Source organism: Malaclemys terrapin, chromosome 21 (genome assembly GCF_027887155.1).
Source record: "Malaclemys terrapin pileata isolate rMalTer1 chromosome 21, rMalTer1.hap1, whole genome shotgun sequence".
Lineage (NCBI taxonomy): Eukaryota > Metazoa > Chordata > Testudines > Emydidae > Malaclemys > Malaclemys terrapin.
This window is the reverse complement of record NC_071525.1, coordinates 3,040,213-3,056,645: the sequence shown is the minus strand read 5'-3', so window position 1 is coordinate 3,056,645 and position 16,433 is coordinate 3,040,213. Positions and strand designations below refer to the sequence as shown.

At 47.6% G+C, this 16,433-nt stretch overlaps 1 protein-coding gene across 4 annotated transcripts in view; it reads left to right on the top strand.

The window, feature by feature from the left end:
* The window catches only part of LOC128827042 (SLAM family member 5-like), a 39,573-nt gene that overhangs the window by 8,522 nt on the left and 14,618 nt on the right, over nt 1-16,433 (top strand). For 3 of the 4 annotated variants that reach the window (XM_054010737.1, XM_054010736.1, XM_054010734.1), the window contains exon 2: nt 15,158-15,463. In XM_054010737.1, the coding sequence (XP_053866712.1) occupies nt 15,163-15,463 (301 nt within the window). In that variant the 5' untranslated portion in view covers nt 15,158-15,162. Of the gene's footprint in view, nt 1-11,380; nt 11,437-15,157; nt 15,464-16,433 lie in introns of those variants that run through there. The other variant, XM_054010735.1, reaches the window with a different exon arrangement.

Below are 16,433 nucleotides of genomic sequence, written 5' to 3'. Positions count from 1 at the left end.
GGCCTGGCTTTATCATATATACAGGCTGGAGGCCGAACTCCTCCACTGACATAAGGGCTACAATATAGGGCAGCTTGGCCTCATCTCCAGGCCTGAAGGGAGCTACCTCTAGGCGGAAGAGGGCAGTTCAGGTTTCGGGGCTCAGTCAGTCCCCCACTTCTCTGTGGAGGCTGCCAGCCATTGAAGTGGCAGTGGGGTTTGTGCTACAAGCTACAACACACTGGAGCCATTCCACATTGGCCCTGAGCACCTGTCAGCGTCGCCTTCAGGTCGGAGCAGCCTGTTGGGGAGTCTAGCGGGTCCTCCAGGCTCTGTGACCTAGCAGACAACAGGGACAGTCATGAGAGTTAGGGCCTAAATCCTGGCTGTGCCCCTCTGACAGCAAGTGACTGCGCTACTTTGTGTCTGCGTTTTGCCCGTCTGTAAAATGGGGCTAGTGATCCCTGCCCTCTCCATAACTGTGCCAAGTACTACTTAGGCTAGGCACTTGCAGAAGTAGGAACTGGACTCTACCACGGGAGCGAAGGGAGCTTTACAAAATGTCTTGTGCCTCATTGCACAATGTTGGAAGTCTTACAAAATTTCATAACGGCAGCAACAAAAATCCATGTGGTCAGTAGCAGCGGCTGTGACTTGGGCCCCGGGAAACCAGTAATTGCCTCATTTCCCTGAGCCCTTCAGAATAACAACATTTCTTTAGCATGTGGCTCATATCTCTTGTGTTTCACTGCTTCCTGCGTCATGTTGCTTATGATACTTGATTATGGTGAACTCTTTCATTTACTAGTGTAAACCATCCAGAGAATCTTTCTATATGCATCCGAAGAAGTGGGCTGTAGTCCACGAAAGCTTATGCTCTAATAAATTTGTTAGTCTCTAAGGTGCCACAAGTACTCCTGTTCTTCTTCATCCAGAGAATGTTATCAAGCAAATCTAGGCACCCATTTATTAATTGGGATCCCTGTACCCGGTTGATTTCAGTGTGTCTGTATTCGTGTACAAGGGGCCACATTGACTTATCCTGATGCGGGATGGGGGGCAATATTTTTAATTATTAAATTAGAAAATTAAATGGTAAACCCTTCAGAGCGGGGACCATCTTTGTCCAGGGCCTAGCGCATTTTGGGTGCTAGATTAATAACTGATTGTCCATCATATTAATTATTGATGAGATGTATTGTTGGTTGAATGATTCTGTTATTAATTTTCAAGCAGTTAGTTAAACTGTCTGGTTTCTGTATAGTTATAATGTAGCTAAGGAAAGAGTCACTCATACAGCATGTGCTGCCTAGGAATTTACCGCATTGCCAACTCTCATGAAGTTATGTCTCACGATTTTTAGAGTTTTTTTTCTTAAAGTCCCAGATACTAGAATCAAGAGATTGCAGGAAAAATCTCAATTTGCCTTTATTTAAAAAAAAAAAAAAAGTTTCTAGCCCTTCTGGTTGCAGAGAAAACTTGGAAATGTGAAGCAATTGTTAAACCAATCTCTTGATTTTGGGGGGCTTTACTCAGGATTTTTGAACACTTACGTTTGGCAGTTGTAACACACTAGCAACGCAGTGCAGTGCTTCAGATAAAGGTGTGCCCATGTTCAAATCCCCACCTTTCTGAGAGTAGACAGTTTAGGACTTTGCTATTTCTTTAGGATCAGTTTGGGTTGCAAGGCTGTTGTACAAGACTGCCCGTTCGCCATGGTGTGGACTGCAGGTGCTTTTATATCCTGAAACACAACGGTCTATTTACGGCTTGTCTTTCGTACTCCACCACACTGGCAGGTGTAGGGTGACCAGATGTCCGGATTTTTTAGGGACAGTCCTGATATTTGGGGCTTTTTTAATATAGGCTCCTATTACCCCCCCACCCCCTGTCCCCATTTTTCACACTTGCTGTCTGGTCACCCGAGGCAGGTGGCAACTACCAAAAAGCTTTTGTAGCATTGATCTTGCCACACTGGTATGTGCCAGCAACAGCTCATCCAATTGCTTCCTGATCAACAATGTGTGCACAAGCGAGGAGACCTTTACTTCTCCACTTCTTCTCTCAGCAAAGACAGACTAATGCAGTTGAGCTGACCGAGAGCAAGCTACGCCATCATTTGCTGACCGACTGCAGCCCATCCAGTGCCCATTGAGGTCAATGGAAAGGCTCCCAGTGACATCAATGGGAACTGGATCAGGCTGACTGGGGACGTCTACACTGCACCCTAAGCCCAAGCTCGGACTCAAGTTTGCGCCCAGGCGCCCCTTCTGACTACACACAAATCAGCCAGTCTTGGGTCAGCAAGCGCTCAGGACCCGGGTCCTAGGACCCTGCTGTGGGGAGGAGGATCACAGCCTGAGTCCCGCTGTGACTGGGGTTCAAGCCCTGTCATTTTGCAGTGTGGACGCAGCTTAAGCCACAGACCTGAGTCAGCAGGTCTGCTTAGCACAGTCTGGACACATTAGCATGGCCATGAAATCCAGATCCAGCAACTATAAACTCAGGTTTACATGGGATTGGGAACACTGAGTCCCACACGCCTGGGTTTACATGCACTGCGGAGGGACCCTAAGACAGCTTTGCTGAATGATGCTGCTTACTCTGTGGGCACTTGCCTATCTGTGACACTTCTCCGCTTTGCAACTTCAACCTTTCCAAGCCTGTCCTGTATGACATTGGATATCTGTTTTAACTCTCTGTACCCAACCTTAAGGACCTCTAACTGGATTTGGGTACTAATGGACAGACATTTTATTTCTCTGCTTTTGCAGCAGAGGCTTGTAAATCTTGGCGCAGTTTTTTATTTTTGCATGTAGCCAATGGAAGGAAAACCTTGTTACAGGGCTTCCATAGAAGCCAAACTGCAGCTGCTTCCTTTTGTTTTTACAGAGTTTTCATGTACCCTCGTCAAAGTGACAGTCTGATTACACAGAGCCATCTGAAGGCTCAGCGTTTCGAGCAGCGCTTTTTGTTTTGTTTTGTGCACTTACCCCGCTGTTGCTTCAGAGAGCACTATTAATTTTTTATTCTTTTACTATAGCTCTCATCTGCTATTTTGTTACACATTAAAAACAAAACTAAACTAATTTATCTTAAACCTACAAAACAGGAGTTTTACAAACCAGATGTGTTGGTTTAGGTTCTTAGAACGTTACATATTTTTACAGACAAATAGATACATACACATTTTCTTTTCCTTAACATCTCTTCTATATTGCTGTTTTTACATAGCTATACATAGATTATATTTCCTTTATACATTTGGGTCAGTTAAGTTCCAATAGAATCCCCTCATGTTTTTAACAAATTTGACTAAATTGTTCGTAGTCAAATTATTTTAAATACCTGGATTATTTACAGACATTCCTTTGGAAAAGGGCCCATTTTTCCTTCAGAATGGCTGCAAAGAAACCAAGAATTCCTTTTCTCTTTAACATGGTACTTTTTAACATTTTCACAAAGTTTAACTGCTTAATTCTGTTCAGCCTCTGTAGAGTTAACTTTTCAAGGTCTTTCCTTAAATTACTGTTTATCTCCCAAAATGACACCTTTATCCATTAGATTTTACCATTTTAAGTATTGTTTCAGGGATTCATGCCTGCACTTACTGCTTTCTTACTCTTGCCACTATGCCCTTAAGGCTTTCAACCAATTTTTTAATTTTTCTATCTGTTGCTTGCCTGGGCCTGTTTCTGCTTTTTCCAATGAACCTTTCCTTTTCATGGGCACAAGCTTTGTTCCACTACCAATTTAGCAAGGCGGGTGGGCTTCTCAACCAGCCCCACCCTTCCTGGTCCCTTTCCTTAAACATTTCTTTCAAAATTGTGAAATGACCACAATATCACTCACAAAAACAAAACCAAACAAACATAAATCACACTACACTGCCCAAACTCCTATATCCTTCAGAGTTTGGTTTAACAGAACAAGATCTGTATCTTATGTTTTTAACCCACTCTGGGCCAGAGGGAGAGACGCTAAGCTTTCCTCTGTATTGCTCGGGCTTCTACCACCGAGGGTTCATACACCAAATATAAAAACCCTTTCCAGGGGCAGAGCGAGAAACCCTAAGTTCTCCTCTTATGCTCAGTCATGCATAACTGAGCATTTCTTGAACATTTTTAAAAGCTTGTTCAAACTTTCCTGTCGCTCCTGACATCATTCAGCAAGCGACACAGCCTAGATTCTGAAATCGTAGCTTATATTTGTTATTTTCCTGCTACCTATCTGGAGGCCAGCAGGTTTGGTTAACCAGATTGTATTATGCTAAGTTTACTTGGTGGTGTGCACACCAATGTTTACAATAACTGAGGCATTTTACCAATATTCCCCCTTTCGTAATTCTCCACCAAAATGTTATACCAATAGAATAAAAACCAGCAGGATTTTATTAAGAGGGATAAGGCAAAGATGCCACATTTATTGTAAATATACTGATAAAGCAAAAGATAAAAGTAAACAACGTTGTTTGACTACTTATTTCTTATACACACACATATGTATATATATAAATATATATATAGAGAGAGAGAGAGAGAGAGAGAGTCATTTACACAATCATTAATTTAAGTTCTGTATAGGTGTTATAGTTACCAGCCTAGAAGTTGCTCATGCCAAGTTACTGGCCAGGTATCTTGGTCATGAGGATGGAGCCGAGTCCGTGTCAGGTGCACCTGATGCTCCTGGAGGCTGGCAGCAGAACCAGAGACTCAAAGTCATCAGTCTTTAGAGTCCATTCTTATAGGAATTAATTCCTATGTTAGTCTATGGGAGCTGTTTCATCCTGCTGTTGCTGACTTAATCAGCAAATGGCACATTCCTGTTTAAAGTGGCACATTCCTGGTGGCTTCACACTGTTCAAAGTTTGTGTTTCTCATCCTTCCAGGTGATGGGGTGGATCCCAGTTTACCTGCTGGGGGTTTTCTGGTTATCCACTTGACACATTCTTTGGCCAATAAATAGGCTGGCACCTCCCTAACCATTTATGTATATTAAGCATTTATCAGCATACATTCCATATCTTAACCATATTTTAATTTACTGTTTCCACCACTTTCAGGGTGTGTGCTAATTCATTTAAGACTCCCCGCCCTTTAATCACAAGGCGTGGGGGTCTGTCCTAGGAGCCGTTAAATAAAGTAAAAGTCACTTAACGGCTTATAGTGTTTGTTTACCTTGTATCAATTACTTCAAAAACAAAGTCAGTTAACTTGTTTGTAAGTTTTACATAGTAGTAAAGTATCTTTCACAAACTAAATATAATTAATGGTTTCTACAAACAGTAGCTTACAAGTTTTAACAAAAGACCCAAGAGATTTTTGTACTTGGTAAAACTGTTAAATTTTAAAGCGTGGAAAACAAATTATAAGGGGGTCACTGTCAGTTGGGGGAATCTCTATTCGTACCTTCTTTAATATCCCTACAGGACTGGTGTCTAGACAACTGCTTTACAGCGGTCAGTGTTTGGTGGCTGTGACTTTGTGTGTCAAAGGCTCTGTCTGCACCTTTCAACCGCTTCCTTTCTTCCCAGCACACAGCCGCTTTGTCCATCCTCCTCGTAAGCCCCGTACCTCTAGAAATAGTCTACTTCTCTGTAGTGGAGCCAGCCAATCTCTTTGTCCTTTCTGAAGGCCCCACCACTACCCTTCTCACAGCTAGGGATGCTAACTGCCAGGACACATCTGGCAGAGAAAGCCCTCGCTTGCTCCTCAGACACTCCTCGCCGGGAGCTGTTGTGGCCTACCCAGGAGCCACACTGCTAAAATTTATCCCCAGAGCAAACGCACCAAGAACATAACATCAAATTAAACTGCTGTGCACAGGCAGATGCATGCACCACAATGAGCCTGTTGGTCTAGCTCCCCTTCTGTCTCCACGCGTATCCGTCCGTCCATCCATCCATTCATTAACCTATTCCTAGTGTGATAGACCCAGGCCAGTTGGGAACAGCAGAGTAGCAGAAGGGAGATATACTGGCCACTGGATAAGTAGTTTTCTGTTCCCTGAGTGACCACAGCAGGGGCTGCTCCAGGCTAATAGACCACCTGACTCCAATTAACCTGCTAAGAGTCAGGTGAGGCAGTTAAGCACCTGACTCTAATTAAGGCCCCTCTGATGCTATAAAAGGGCTCACTCCAGTCAAGCCAGGGGGAACCAGGGAGCCAGAGGAGAGGAAGTGTGTGAGAGGAACTGGGAGCAAGAGGTGTGCTAGAAGCTGAGAGTGAGTAGGCGTACGGCTGGAGGACTGAGGAGCACAAGCGTTATCAGACACCAGGAGGAAGGTCCTGTGGTGAGAATAAGGAAGGTGTTTGGAGGAGGCCATGGGGAAGTAGCCCAGGGAGTTGTAGCTGTCATGCAGCTGTTACAGGAGGCCGTCTAGACAGCTGCCGTCCACAGGGCCCTGGGCTGGAACCCGGAGTAGAGGGCGGGCCTGGGTTCCCCCCAAACCTCCCAACTCCTGATCAAACACAGGAGGAATTGACCTGGACTGTAGCTTCTACCAGAGGGGAAGGTCTCTGGACTGTTTCCTGACTCACGGGGTGAATCCCTGCCTATCCATCCATTCATCTATCCCCATCCAAATCGATCTGTCTATCCATCTATCTCAATATGTCCTCATCTGTCTATCACAGTATATACCATCCTCTCTAATCTCTTTCTCTCAGTAATCCTACTGCTATATGTTTGGACTACAACTGCTAAAGCAAATTTTTTGTGTTGCTTTGTACAGTGATTAAGGGATGAACACAAGAATTTAAGAAGGGCCATACTGGATCAGACCAATGGTCTGTCTACCCCAGTATCCTGTCTTCTGACAGTGGTCATTGCCAGATGCTTCAGAGGGAGTACTTCTTCCCTCTTCAGAGGGAGTGACCAGAACAGAACAGGCAATCATCAAGTGATCCATCCTCTGTTGTCCACTCCCAGTTTCTGGCAGTCAGAGGCTAGGAACACCCAGAGCACGGGGTCGCATCCCTGCCCATCCTGGCTAATAGCCATTGCTAGACCTGTGCTCTATGACCTTATCTACTTCTTTTTTGAATCCCGTTATAGTTTTGGTCTTCATAACATCCCCAGGCTGACTACATGTTGTGTGAAGAAGTACTTCCTTTTGTTTGTTTAAAACCTGCTGCCTGTTAATTTCATTGGGTGACCCCTAATTCTTGGGTTATAGGAAGGAGTAAATAACACGTCCTTATTCACATTCTCCACACCAGTCATGATTTTATAGACCTCTATCATATCCTGCTTTAGTCATTTTTTTCAGGCTGGAAAGTCCCAGTCTTATTAATCTCTCCCTATATAAAAGCTGTTCCATACCTCTTAATCATTTTTGTTGCCCTTCTCTGTACCTTTTCCAATTTTGATATTTTTTTGAGATGGGGTGATCAGAATTGAATGCAGTATTCAAGGTGTGGGCGTACCAGGGATTTATGTAGTGGCAATATGATATTTTCTTATTGTCTATCCCTTTCCTAATGATTCCCAACATTCTATGCGCTTTTTTGACTGCGGTGCCCATTGAGTGGATGATTTCAGAGAACTATCCACAACGACTTCAAGATCTCTTTCTTGAGTGGTAACAGCTAATTTAGACCCCATTGTTTTGTAAGGCTAGTTGGGATTCTGTTTTCCAATGTGCAATACTTTGCACTTATGAACATTCAACTTCATCTGCCACTTTGTTGCCCAGTCACCCAGTTTAGTGAGATCCTTTTGTAGCTCTTCACAGTCTGCTTTGGATTTAACTATCTTGAATAATTTTGTATCATTTGCAAATTTTACCACCTCACTTTGCCACACCTCTTTTCCAGATCATTTATGAATATGCTGAATAGGATTGGTCCCAGTAGAGATCCCTGAGGGACACCACTATTTATCTCTCTCCATTCTGAAAACTACTATTGATTCCTACCCTTTGTTTCCTATCTTTTAACCAGTTACTGATCCATAAGAGAACCTTCCCTCTTATCCCATGACCACTTACTTTGCTTAAAGGCCTTTGGTGAGGGACCTCGTCAAAGGCTTTCTGAAAGTCCAAGTACACTATAGCCACCGGTCACTCTTGCCCATATGTTTGTTGACCCCCTCAAAGAATTCTAATAGATTGGTGAGGTATGATTTCCCTTTACAAAAGCCCTGTTGACTCTTCCCCAACATATCATGTTCATCTCTGTGTCAGATAATTCTGTTCTTTACTATAGTTTCAACCAGTTTGCCCGGTACTGAAGTTAGGCTCACTGGCCTGTAATTGCCAGGATCGCCTCTGGAGCCTTTTTTAAAAATTGGTGTCACATTAGCTGTCTGCCAGTCATCTGGTAGAGAAGCTGATTTAAATTAGAGGTTACATACCATGCTTAGTAGTTTCCACAAAGCTTCTGTGCTAGAAGGAACATTCTGTCAACTAATCAACTGGCACAAATTAGCATTGCTCCAACAGAGCTGCACCCATGGACGTCCACTGAGCCAGGTTCTCTATTTTCAGGTCCAGTTCCCTCTCACTGATGCTTAACATCTTGAATTCTCAGAAACTGTGAAGCAATTTCACCAGAAATAGAAGCTCCCGATTCCCTACAGAGATAAAGGAAGATCAGAAATGCTGCAATCAGGAGTAATATCATCTATATTCTGTCCACTCACATTTCTAAGAGCTAAGGGACCTTCTTTTAGAATCTGACGTTCTGGAGAAAGGTATAAACCCTGCCTGACCATGAAGTCTAACTGGAACCTATGGAGGTCACAGTGGTTACAGCTAACTCTGTTCTTCACACCCTCATTTCCTATCTCTTGGCTTGATTCTTCCACTGCTTAGCACCTTGTGCCGTCATTTACACGTGTGAAAAGTAAGTGCAAAGTGGGTGTAGCACAGCCAGGGGCCAGAATCCGTGCAGTTCTGTTGACTTCAGTAAAGTTGAAGGATCTGTAGAGGTGCACATGACAACCCCAGGTGCCATATGGTGAAGAACCGGGGCCTCCATCTGTACATTCTTCAGACTCTAGCTGGGATAGATGCTCCGTCAGGGCACTTCACAGTGAGGCTGAACTGTCATTAGCCACCTACGTATCTTTAACCGAATGCTGAAACCAGAATCATGATGCCACACTGCCATGTTGCAATCATCATGCCATGTCATCACATCAGTGCATGATGATTGACACATATCAATGCATTGGGGGAGGAGGGATAGCTCAGTGGTTTGAGCGTTGGCCTGCTAAACCCAGGGTTGTGAGTTCAATCCTTGAGGGGGCCACTTAGGGATCTGGAGCAAAAATCTGTCAGGGATGGTACTTGGTCCTGCTAGTGAAGGCAGGGGACTGGACTGGACTCGACTCAATGACCTTTCAAGGTCCCTTCCGGTTCTGAGATAGGTATATCTCCATATATAATCCTATTGTGATGCTGAGTCCAGTCAAGGTGCCAGAAATAAACTCAGGACCATATAACCATCCTGTGAGCTCTGGAACTAACCTCATGGGGCAGGCAGACGGACCCAGGAAGACTGGATTGGCCCCACCAATCCCATGGTAGCACTTGACTCAAGTTTCCATCTCCCCACTCACAGGGTGAAGTCCTGGCTCCCACTGACATCAATGGCAAAACTTCAGTTGACTTCTATGGGGCCAGGAGCTCACCCAGTAGGTTTTTAAGGCCAATGTGCTTTATTCATCTTCTTTCACTATTTCCATCCTTTCCGTCTGATTTTTCTGGTGTTTGCTGTGCCATAGTCCAGAATTAACTACTTGCAGGGCATGAGGAACAGAGCGTTAGTCAAAAAAATTGAAGATTTATATTTATTACACTAGCTCGACCGAGATCAGGACCCCCGTGTGCTAGGCCTGCGCATGTACAGAGCAATGGACAGGCCTGCCCTGAAGATCTTACAGTCTAAACAGACTAGACAGGCCAAAGGGAGGATCATTATCCCCATTTTTACAGATGGCGGAACTGACACAAGGATTAAATGACCTGCCCAAGGTCACATATGAGTCTGACAGTGCTGGGAACCACATGCAGATTTCCTGGGTCCCAGCTCATTGTCTTAATTACCAAATCAGCTGACAACGCACTGACTAATTTCGGGAGGGTAGCATCCAGCCCCAAAATTTCAGCAAATCTCCCAGTGATGGCACAATGGGGAGTCTGGACCAATGGAGGACTTCAGGTCTGAATCCTTGATGAATTTCGTGCTGGTGAAAGGCACCAAACTGACAACCCTGGAGACACAGGTCCTCCACCCGCAGGTGTATCACGGGCCGTGGCGGCACAAACTTCCCCATCTGCCTGAACCCAGACCTGGAGGAACCACATCTAGGTGTCAGAAATGAATCGTCTCCATGGATCATTCAGACCTAGGTGTCTAGACGCCAGCAATGGACCAGATTGTCATTTGGACACGTGTCCATCAGGCTCTGCGTAGATTCCACCAACTCACGTCACACAGCAGCCACTACACAGCCACCACAGTGACTGGTTGGAACAGCTGGACCAGGGACGTAGAGGCAGAGCTCTGTATTTCATCACCAATCCCCAGGGGTTAGCTCATCGTCACTCTTGCTCTTCCTGTGGTGAGGCTTCTTAGCTGTGCACAGGGAATGCTTCAGAGTCCGGAGGAGGCTGGAAAGAAGAACAGAAAACCACTTCCGGGTGCTGCTTCCCTACACAGCGAGGACCTGATTCTCGTCTCGCTCGCTGACGCTGCTGTGAATCAGGAATAGCTCCACTGAGTTCCGCTGGCGAGGCGTTCGTGTGAACCAGAGGAGACTCTGCTGGCGAGGCGTTCGTGTGAACCAGAGGAGACTCTGCTGGCGAGGCGTTCGTGTGAACCAGAGGAGACGCCGCTGGCGAGGCGTTCGTGTGAACCAGAGGAGACTCTGCTGGCGAGGCGTTCGTGTGAACCAGAGGAGACTCTGCTGGCGAGGCGTTCGTGTGAACCAGAGGAGACTCAGCTGGCGAGGCGTTCGTGTGAACCAGAGGAGACGCCGCTGGCGAGGCGTTCGTGTGAACCAGAGGCGAATCAGGTCCAAGTTGAGCCTGTGCAATCTTGACAGTGGCTCACGCAAGTGTAGAGCGACTCAGAATCTGATCCCGGCTGCAGTCAGTGAGGGATGAGCAGTGGCTGCCACCCACGATGTAAATAAATGACAGACTGCTATGGGCAGACCTCACACTCCCCCCCCCCGCCACCCAACTTCCCTAAACTCATGTGGCAAAAGGAGAGCAAATAGGGAGGGGGCAGAGAAAATGTGCACACCTGGGGCAAATCACGAGATTAAATAAACCCTCCATCGGAGCCTAGCTGTAGGCAGTAAATCCTGAAGGCTACAGCTACACGGCAGTCAGTGGGTGTGATCGCAGCACACGTATCAGAGCCAGCCTTGATCTTGCCAACGCCTTAAAACCAGCCATGGAGCCAAATGACGGGACGGTGGAAGAGGCTTGGCCACCCTACTACTGTACGTACCCAGGAGGGATTGTACTAGCCCAGCGGTTCTCAAACTGGGGGTCGGGAGGGACCACAAAGTGGGTCGCAACCCTGTTTTAATGGGGTCCCCAGGGCTGGCGTTAGACTTGCTAAGGCCCGGGGCTGAAGCCCGAGCCCCACCGCCCAGGGCCGAGAGCTTCAGCCCTGGGTAGCAAGGCTCGGTTTACAAGCCCTTGGGCTTCGGCTTTTGCCTCCCAACCCGGAGTGGTGGGATTCAGGCTCGGGCTTTGACTTTGTCCCCCCGACCTAGGGCAGCAGGGCTCAGGCAGGCTCAGGCTTTGGTCCCCCTCGTGGGGCCATGTAGTAATTTTTGTTGTCAGAAGGGGGTCGTGGTGCAATGAAGTTGGGGAACCGCTGTACAAGCCCATGCTGCCACAGCTACCCAGCTATTTCTAGCAAGCTGATTGATCAACGAGCTCTGGTACATGTGACGCTCTCATATGCACTGTAGACATCCCATCAGGGCCAAACCATCTGTAGAGAGGTTAGCTGGGGCTTGTCTCTCTCCAGGGCAGCGGGGAACCACACTGCCCCACTACACCATCCTATTGACTTTAATGGAGTATAGACTGTCCAGACGCTGAGTGTGTGACTGCAATCAACGACCTGGGCACGGCCGCGGCTGGCTCAGGCTCACAGAATTGCAGTGGAGATGTTTGGGCTCAGGCTGGAGCCAGGACTCTGAGATCTTCCCCCCTCGCAGGGTCCCAGAGCCTAGGCTCCAGCCCGATCCCGAACGTCTACACAGCAATTTTACAGCCCCGCAGCCCAAGCTCTGCAAGCCCCCGTCAGCTGTGCCAGGCCAGCCGCGGCCAGGCCACGTGACTTTTATTCCAGTGTAGATGTACCGTAAGGGTCAGATTCTGATGTCTCTTAATTATATTAGATAGCATCTTACACCACAAATGGCTTTAAAGGTACTACTCAACGAGAGCAAGAGTACAGAATGCAATGGGCCCAACGAACTACTTCCAGAGCAAAGTCAGAGTCTGGGGGTGTTTCTTAAAGCCCCAGCTCCTGGAGTCTGGTGATTAAGTGAGAATTTCAGCTTTCCTTTAAAAAGAAAAGTACGTTTCTAGTTTGAAGTCGTGACCCCGTAAAGGCTACAACACTAGAGGGCCCACAGAAAGAGCCCCAAATTTATTATTTAAAAAAAAATCTTATGATTTCTAAGCCATTCTCTTGATTTTGGGGGGCTTGACTCAGGAGTTTTGACACTCCCGGTTGGCAGTACTGTGAGGTGGCACACACTGAGTGAGGGATCAGAATCTGGTTCGAAATAGTTAGTGCATCACTCCTGCAACTTGATTTCTAACTGAGACAGGCATTTTCCCTGCCTGCCACAGCCAGCCTGGTCGAGAGCCAACACACAGTAAAGCCGACCCTGGGCTCTGGTTCGTCTCTGTCTGTCTGTCCAGTCATTAGAGAGCTGTAACTACTATATGGAGCTGTAGGAGGGACACATTTGGCCTTACACATCTCACTAAGCTGTGATCTCTGACACATCCAGTTAATGAACCCGTAGCGGCTGAGACATTTCTTGTCTTGTCCAGATAGATTAGTCTCTGGGGGTTTCCACATCTGTCAGTCCCATGCTGTCAGGGTGAGCGGCTGTTTCCTGTCCAGAGTCACAGGACAGCAGAAGAAGAGCTAAAGGCACCACTGAGGCGTCATCTTTTTAGCTTTAAGTGTAACAGCGAAAAACAACACAATCCCAAGCTGTTCCTTTACGTGGGAGGAGCAGGGTCCTAGGGACCATTATTGTTATTTATTATTGGCCTTGCCTGCATCTCAGACCTGGTCTCCTTTCCCATTCCCTCCCAGCCCTCTCCTCTCTACTCCTCAGCCTCCATTCCTCTTCTTTTTCATTTCTTATCTCCACATTTTCATTTATACCCTGCTCATCACTAAAGAAGCTATGGGCTTGATTCTTATGGTGCCTGAGCACAGCTTGGAGAAGGGGTGGGGGGTGGCGGGGTGCAACTTGGCTATAGTTTCCTGATTCTCATGCACCCAGCCCCAGGTAGGTTAAAGCTACAGATGGGTAGTGGGATATCAGCCATAGTGGAGACTCACTCTATCAAGTGGCGGATTAGCCACAGGGCCGACGGGGCCCGTGCCCAGGGGCCCCGGCCAATTTAGGGGCCCCAGAAAACCCCATGCCCCAACCCTGCTCTGTGGCAGCAACTGTGGGATGGGGGAGGCCTCCCCGCAGCTGCCCCTGCCCAACCCCATCCCTGGAAGCAGCCGCGGTATGGCAGAAGTGCCAGACAGGGGAAGCCTCAGGGCCCCCCACCCACCCTCAGCAGAAGCTGTGGGGCAGCATGGGAAGCCCCTGCACCCAATCCTGCTCTCCGGCAGAAGCACCCAGCACCCCAACCCTGGTCTCCTGCAGAAGCATTGGGGGTGGCAGGGGAAGCCCCAGCACCTGGACCCCCACTGCAGCCCTGGGATTGGAGGAGCTCTCACTCCCCACCGCGCCCCGGGCCATGCCAAGCCATGTGGACAGAGCTTCTCTAATCTTAGGGCCGCAGTTGGGACGGGGGGGAGGCAGAAAAGAGAAAAAGAGGTTGTGGGGCTGCAGTAGGGAAGGAATGGGGGGGACCCTGGGTGGAACAGGGGCAGGCCCAGGGAAGGGGCAGAAAGGGGTGGAGCTGTGGGCAGGGCTGCAGACAGAAGGGGTGGAACAGGAGCTGCAGGCGGAAGGGATGGGGAGGGAGCCCCCACTTGCTCTGGCCTAGGGCCCCAGAAAACCTTAAGCCACCTCTGACTCTACCATGCCTTCTCCCCTCTCATTCCTCGACACAGACCCTGACATGACCCCCAGAGTTGCGGTGCAGGAAGCAGCAGGGATAGGGATCAGAGCTGGTGCAACAAATCCACCTCCACCAGCTTGGCAGCCAGTGGCGATTCCTCCTCCACAGGGGGAATTCTCCAAGGCAGTTCTTCAGCTGCCATGTGAGAAGCACAAAGTGAACTTGACAAACTGGGGAATCCAGCTTCATAAAACCCAACCCCCTAAAAACTTGTTTCTGCCATGTTGCCCATGGGAAGTGAAGGGGTAGACAGGGAACAAACCAAAAGAAGTAACAGAACCATCAAGAAGGCCCTCTGCCTCATCCAAGAGCACAAAATGATTTATTCCACTGTGGCTTGTAGAGTCTGATTTTGGAGGGAAATTTTTACCCCGCTGTGTTGAGATCTTCACTAGCTTCCAGTTCATTTCTGGGTGCAATGTAAGGTGTTGGGTTTAATATCATCTGAGCTGCTCAAGCTAACAACTCCCATATTTAATCACCTGGAAACTGGTGGCAAAGCATTTTCAGCAAAATTACCTCCACACTGGTTTCACAGAGCCCAGGTGTGTTGATCTTCAGGGCAGGTTGCAAAGCTCAGCCATTTTCCTATGATTTGCCTGTGTCTTTGGGGAAGGAGGGAGTGATATGGGAAGTTTTGAGGTGGGTATTGGTCCTATATGACTCTGCATATTCTTCTGTAAGTATATGCTCATGGGCTTAGAATTCAGAAAAAGCACATTTTTAATAAACTGAAAGCAATACGCTTCCAAGGCTCTGCTTAGCTGCACTGCCTGGGGAGTGGGTGTGGAATGTGCTTGACTTGTTGTGATGGGGTGTGTGGTCGATCTGTTCCTAAAGCCTCCTTTTCTTTCCTTCCATGTACCAAAAATGCAGGCACGATGGAGCTGAGCGGGATTCTGGGAGGGTCGGTCACTTTCCCTCTGGAGATCCCAGCAGCAGAGCAATTCGAGATCGCTGCCTGGACTGTAAACACAAACAGTCTAGTAACTGTAACACCAGGGAAACCACCCAATGTCCTTCTGATAGACAAAACAAATTACCGCGGACGCCTGGGAATCCTTGACCAGAGCTACTCTCTACAGATCACCCACCTGCGGATGGAGGACACGGGACAATACAGAGCGGCCGTAAACACGGATAAAGGCTCTGTTACCAAGCGCTTCACACTGCGTGTGTACAGTAAGTCTGGGGCAGATTTTTTACTTTATTTTAATTTTAACATTTCACAAAGTAAAAATTACACCTGGTGGCATTTTACTGAGAACACTGAACTCCCATATAACAAACAAAAACTATTCCACCAACCAGGACATCCTCTCCCACTTACCACCCCAAGCTGACTTTGCAGCAGTGTGTGGGAGGCCCCAATTCATCACTCCTTTATACCAGGTTTACAGTGGTGTGACTGCTTTGAAGTAAGTGGAGTCATGCTGGTGTAAGTCCCATGTAACTGAGACCTGAATCAACCAAGCTCTGTCTGGTTTTCTATGCCCTTGTCTACAACGGAGAAAGAGCCACCAATTCAGGGCTGCCAGGTGTCTGGCATTTCGCCTGAAACTCATACATTTGGCAATGCCTGTCATCATGCACCCCCTCAGCTCAGCTGAGTTCTTCTGCATCCATTCAGGATGTGGAAAAGATGCAGGCTGCAGGTCTCTAGTTTGGCAGCCAGGCGCCTCCTCTGTCTCTCCCCGGCTGGATCAGAGTCTGGAAGAGTGGGAGATGGCAGCAGTGGCTGGAGGAGAAGGTGGTAGTGACAGCAGCATGAGGTGAGGCTCTTCCCCTACCAGGTGTGGCAAGGTCCCTCAGCAGCCCCAGACAACTAGTAGACAACAATTCCCAGGCACTTCAGCAGTTACAGAAAACCCAGCATCCACCCCCAGCCTCCCTCTCCTACTCCACTACCTACTAGAAAGCCACCAGCACGTCCCATACATGCTGTGGTACCCTTCTTCCACTCCCTCCTACACCCACAACTTCCAGTACCTACCCACCACAGTTGCCAGGTTTTGTGCAGTTCCATTCCCTACCTCTGCCACTTTTTGGGGCAAGGTGTGTTGACCTTGAAGTTTATGGTTTTATGCAAATTATTTGCAAGTAAGCTCATTTGATAATTTGCATAAATAATGACACATGGAGTTGTATGAAA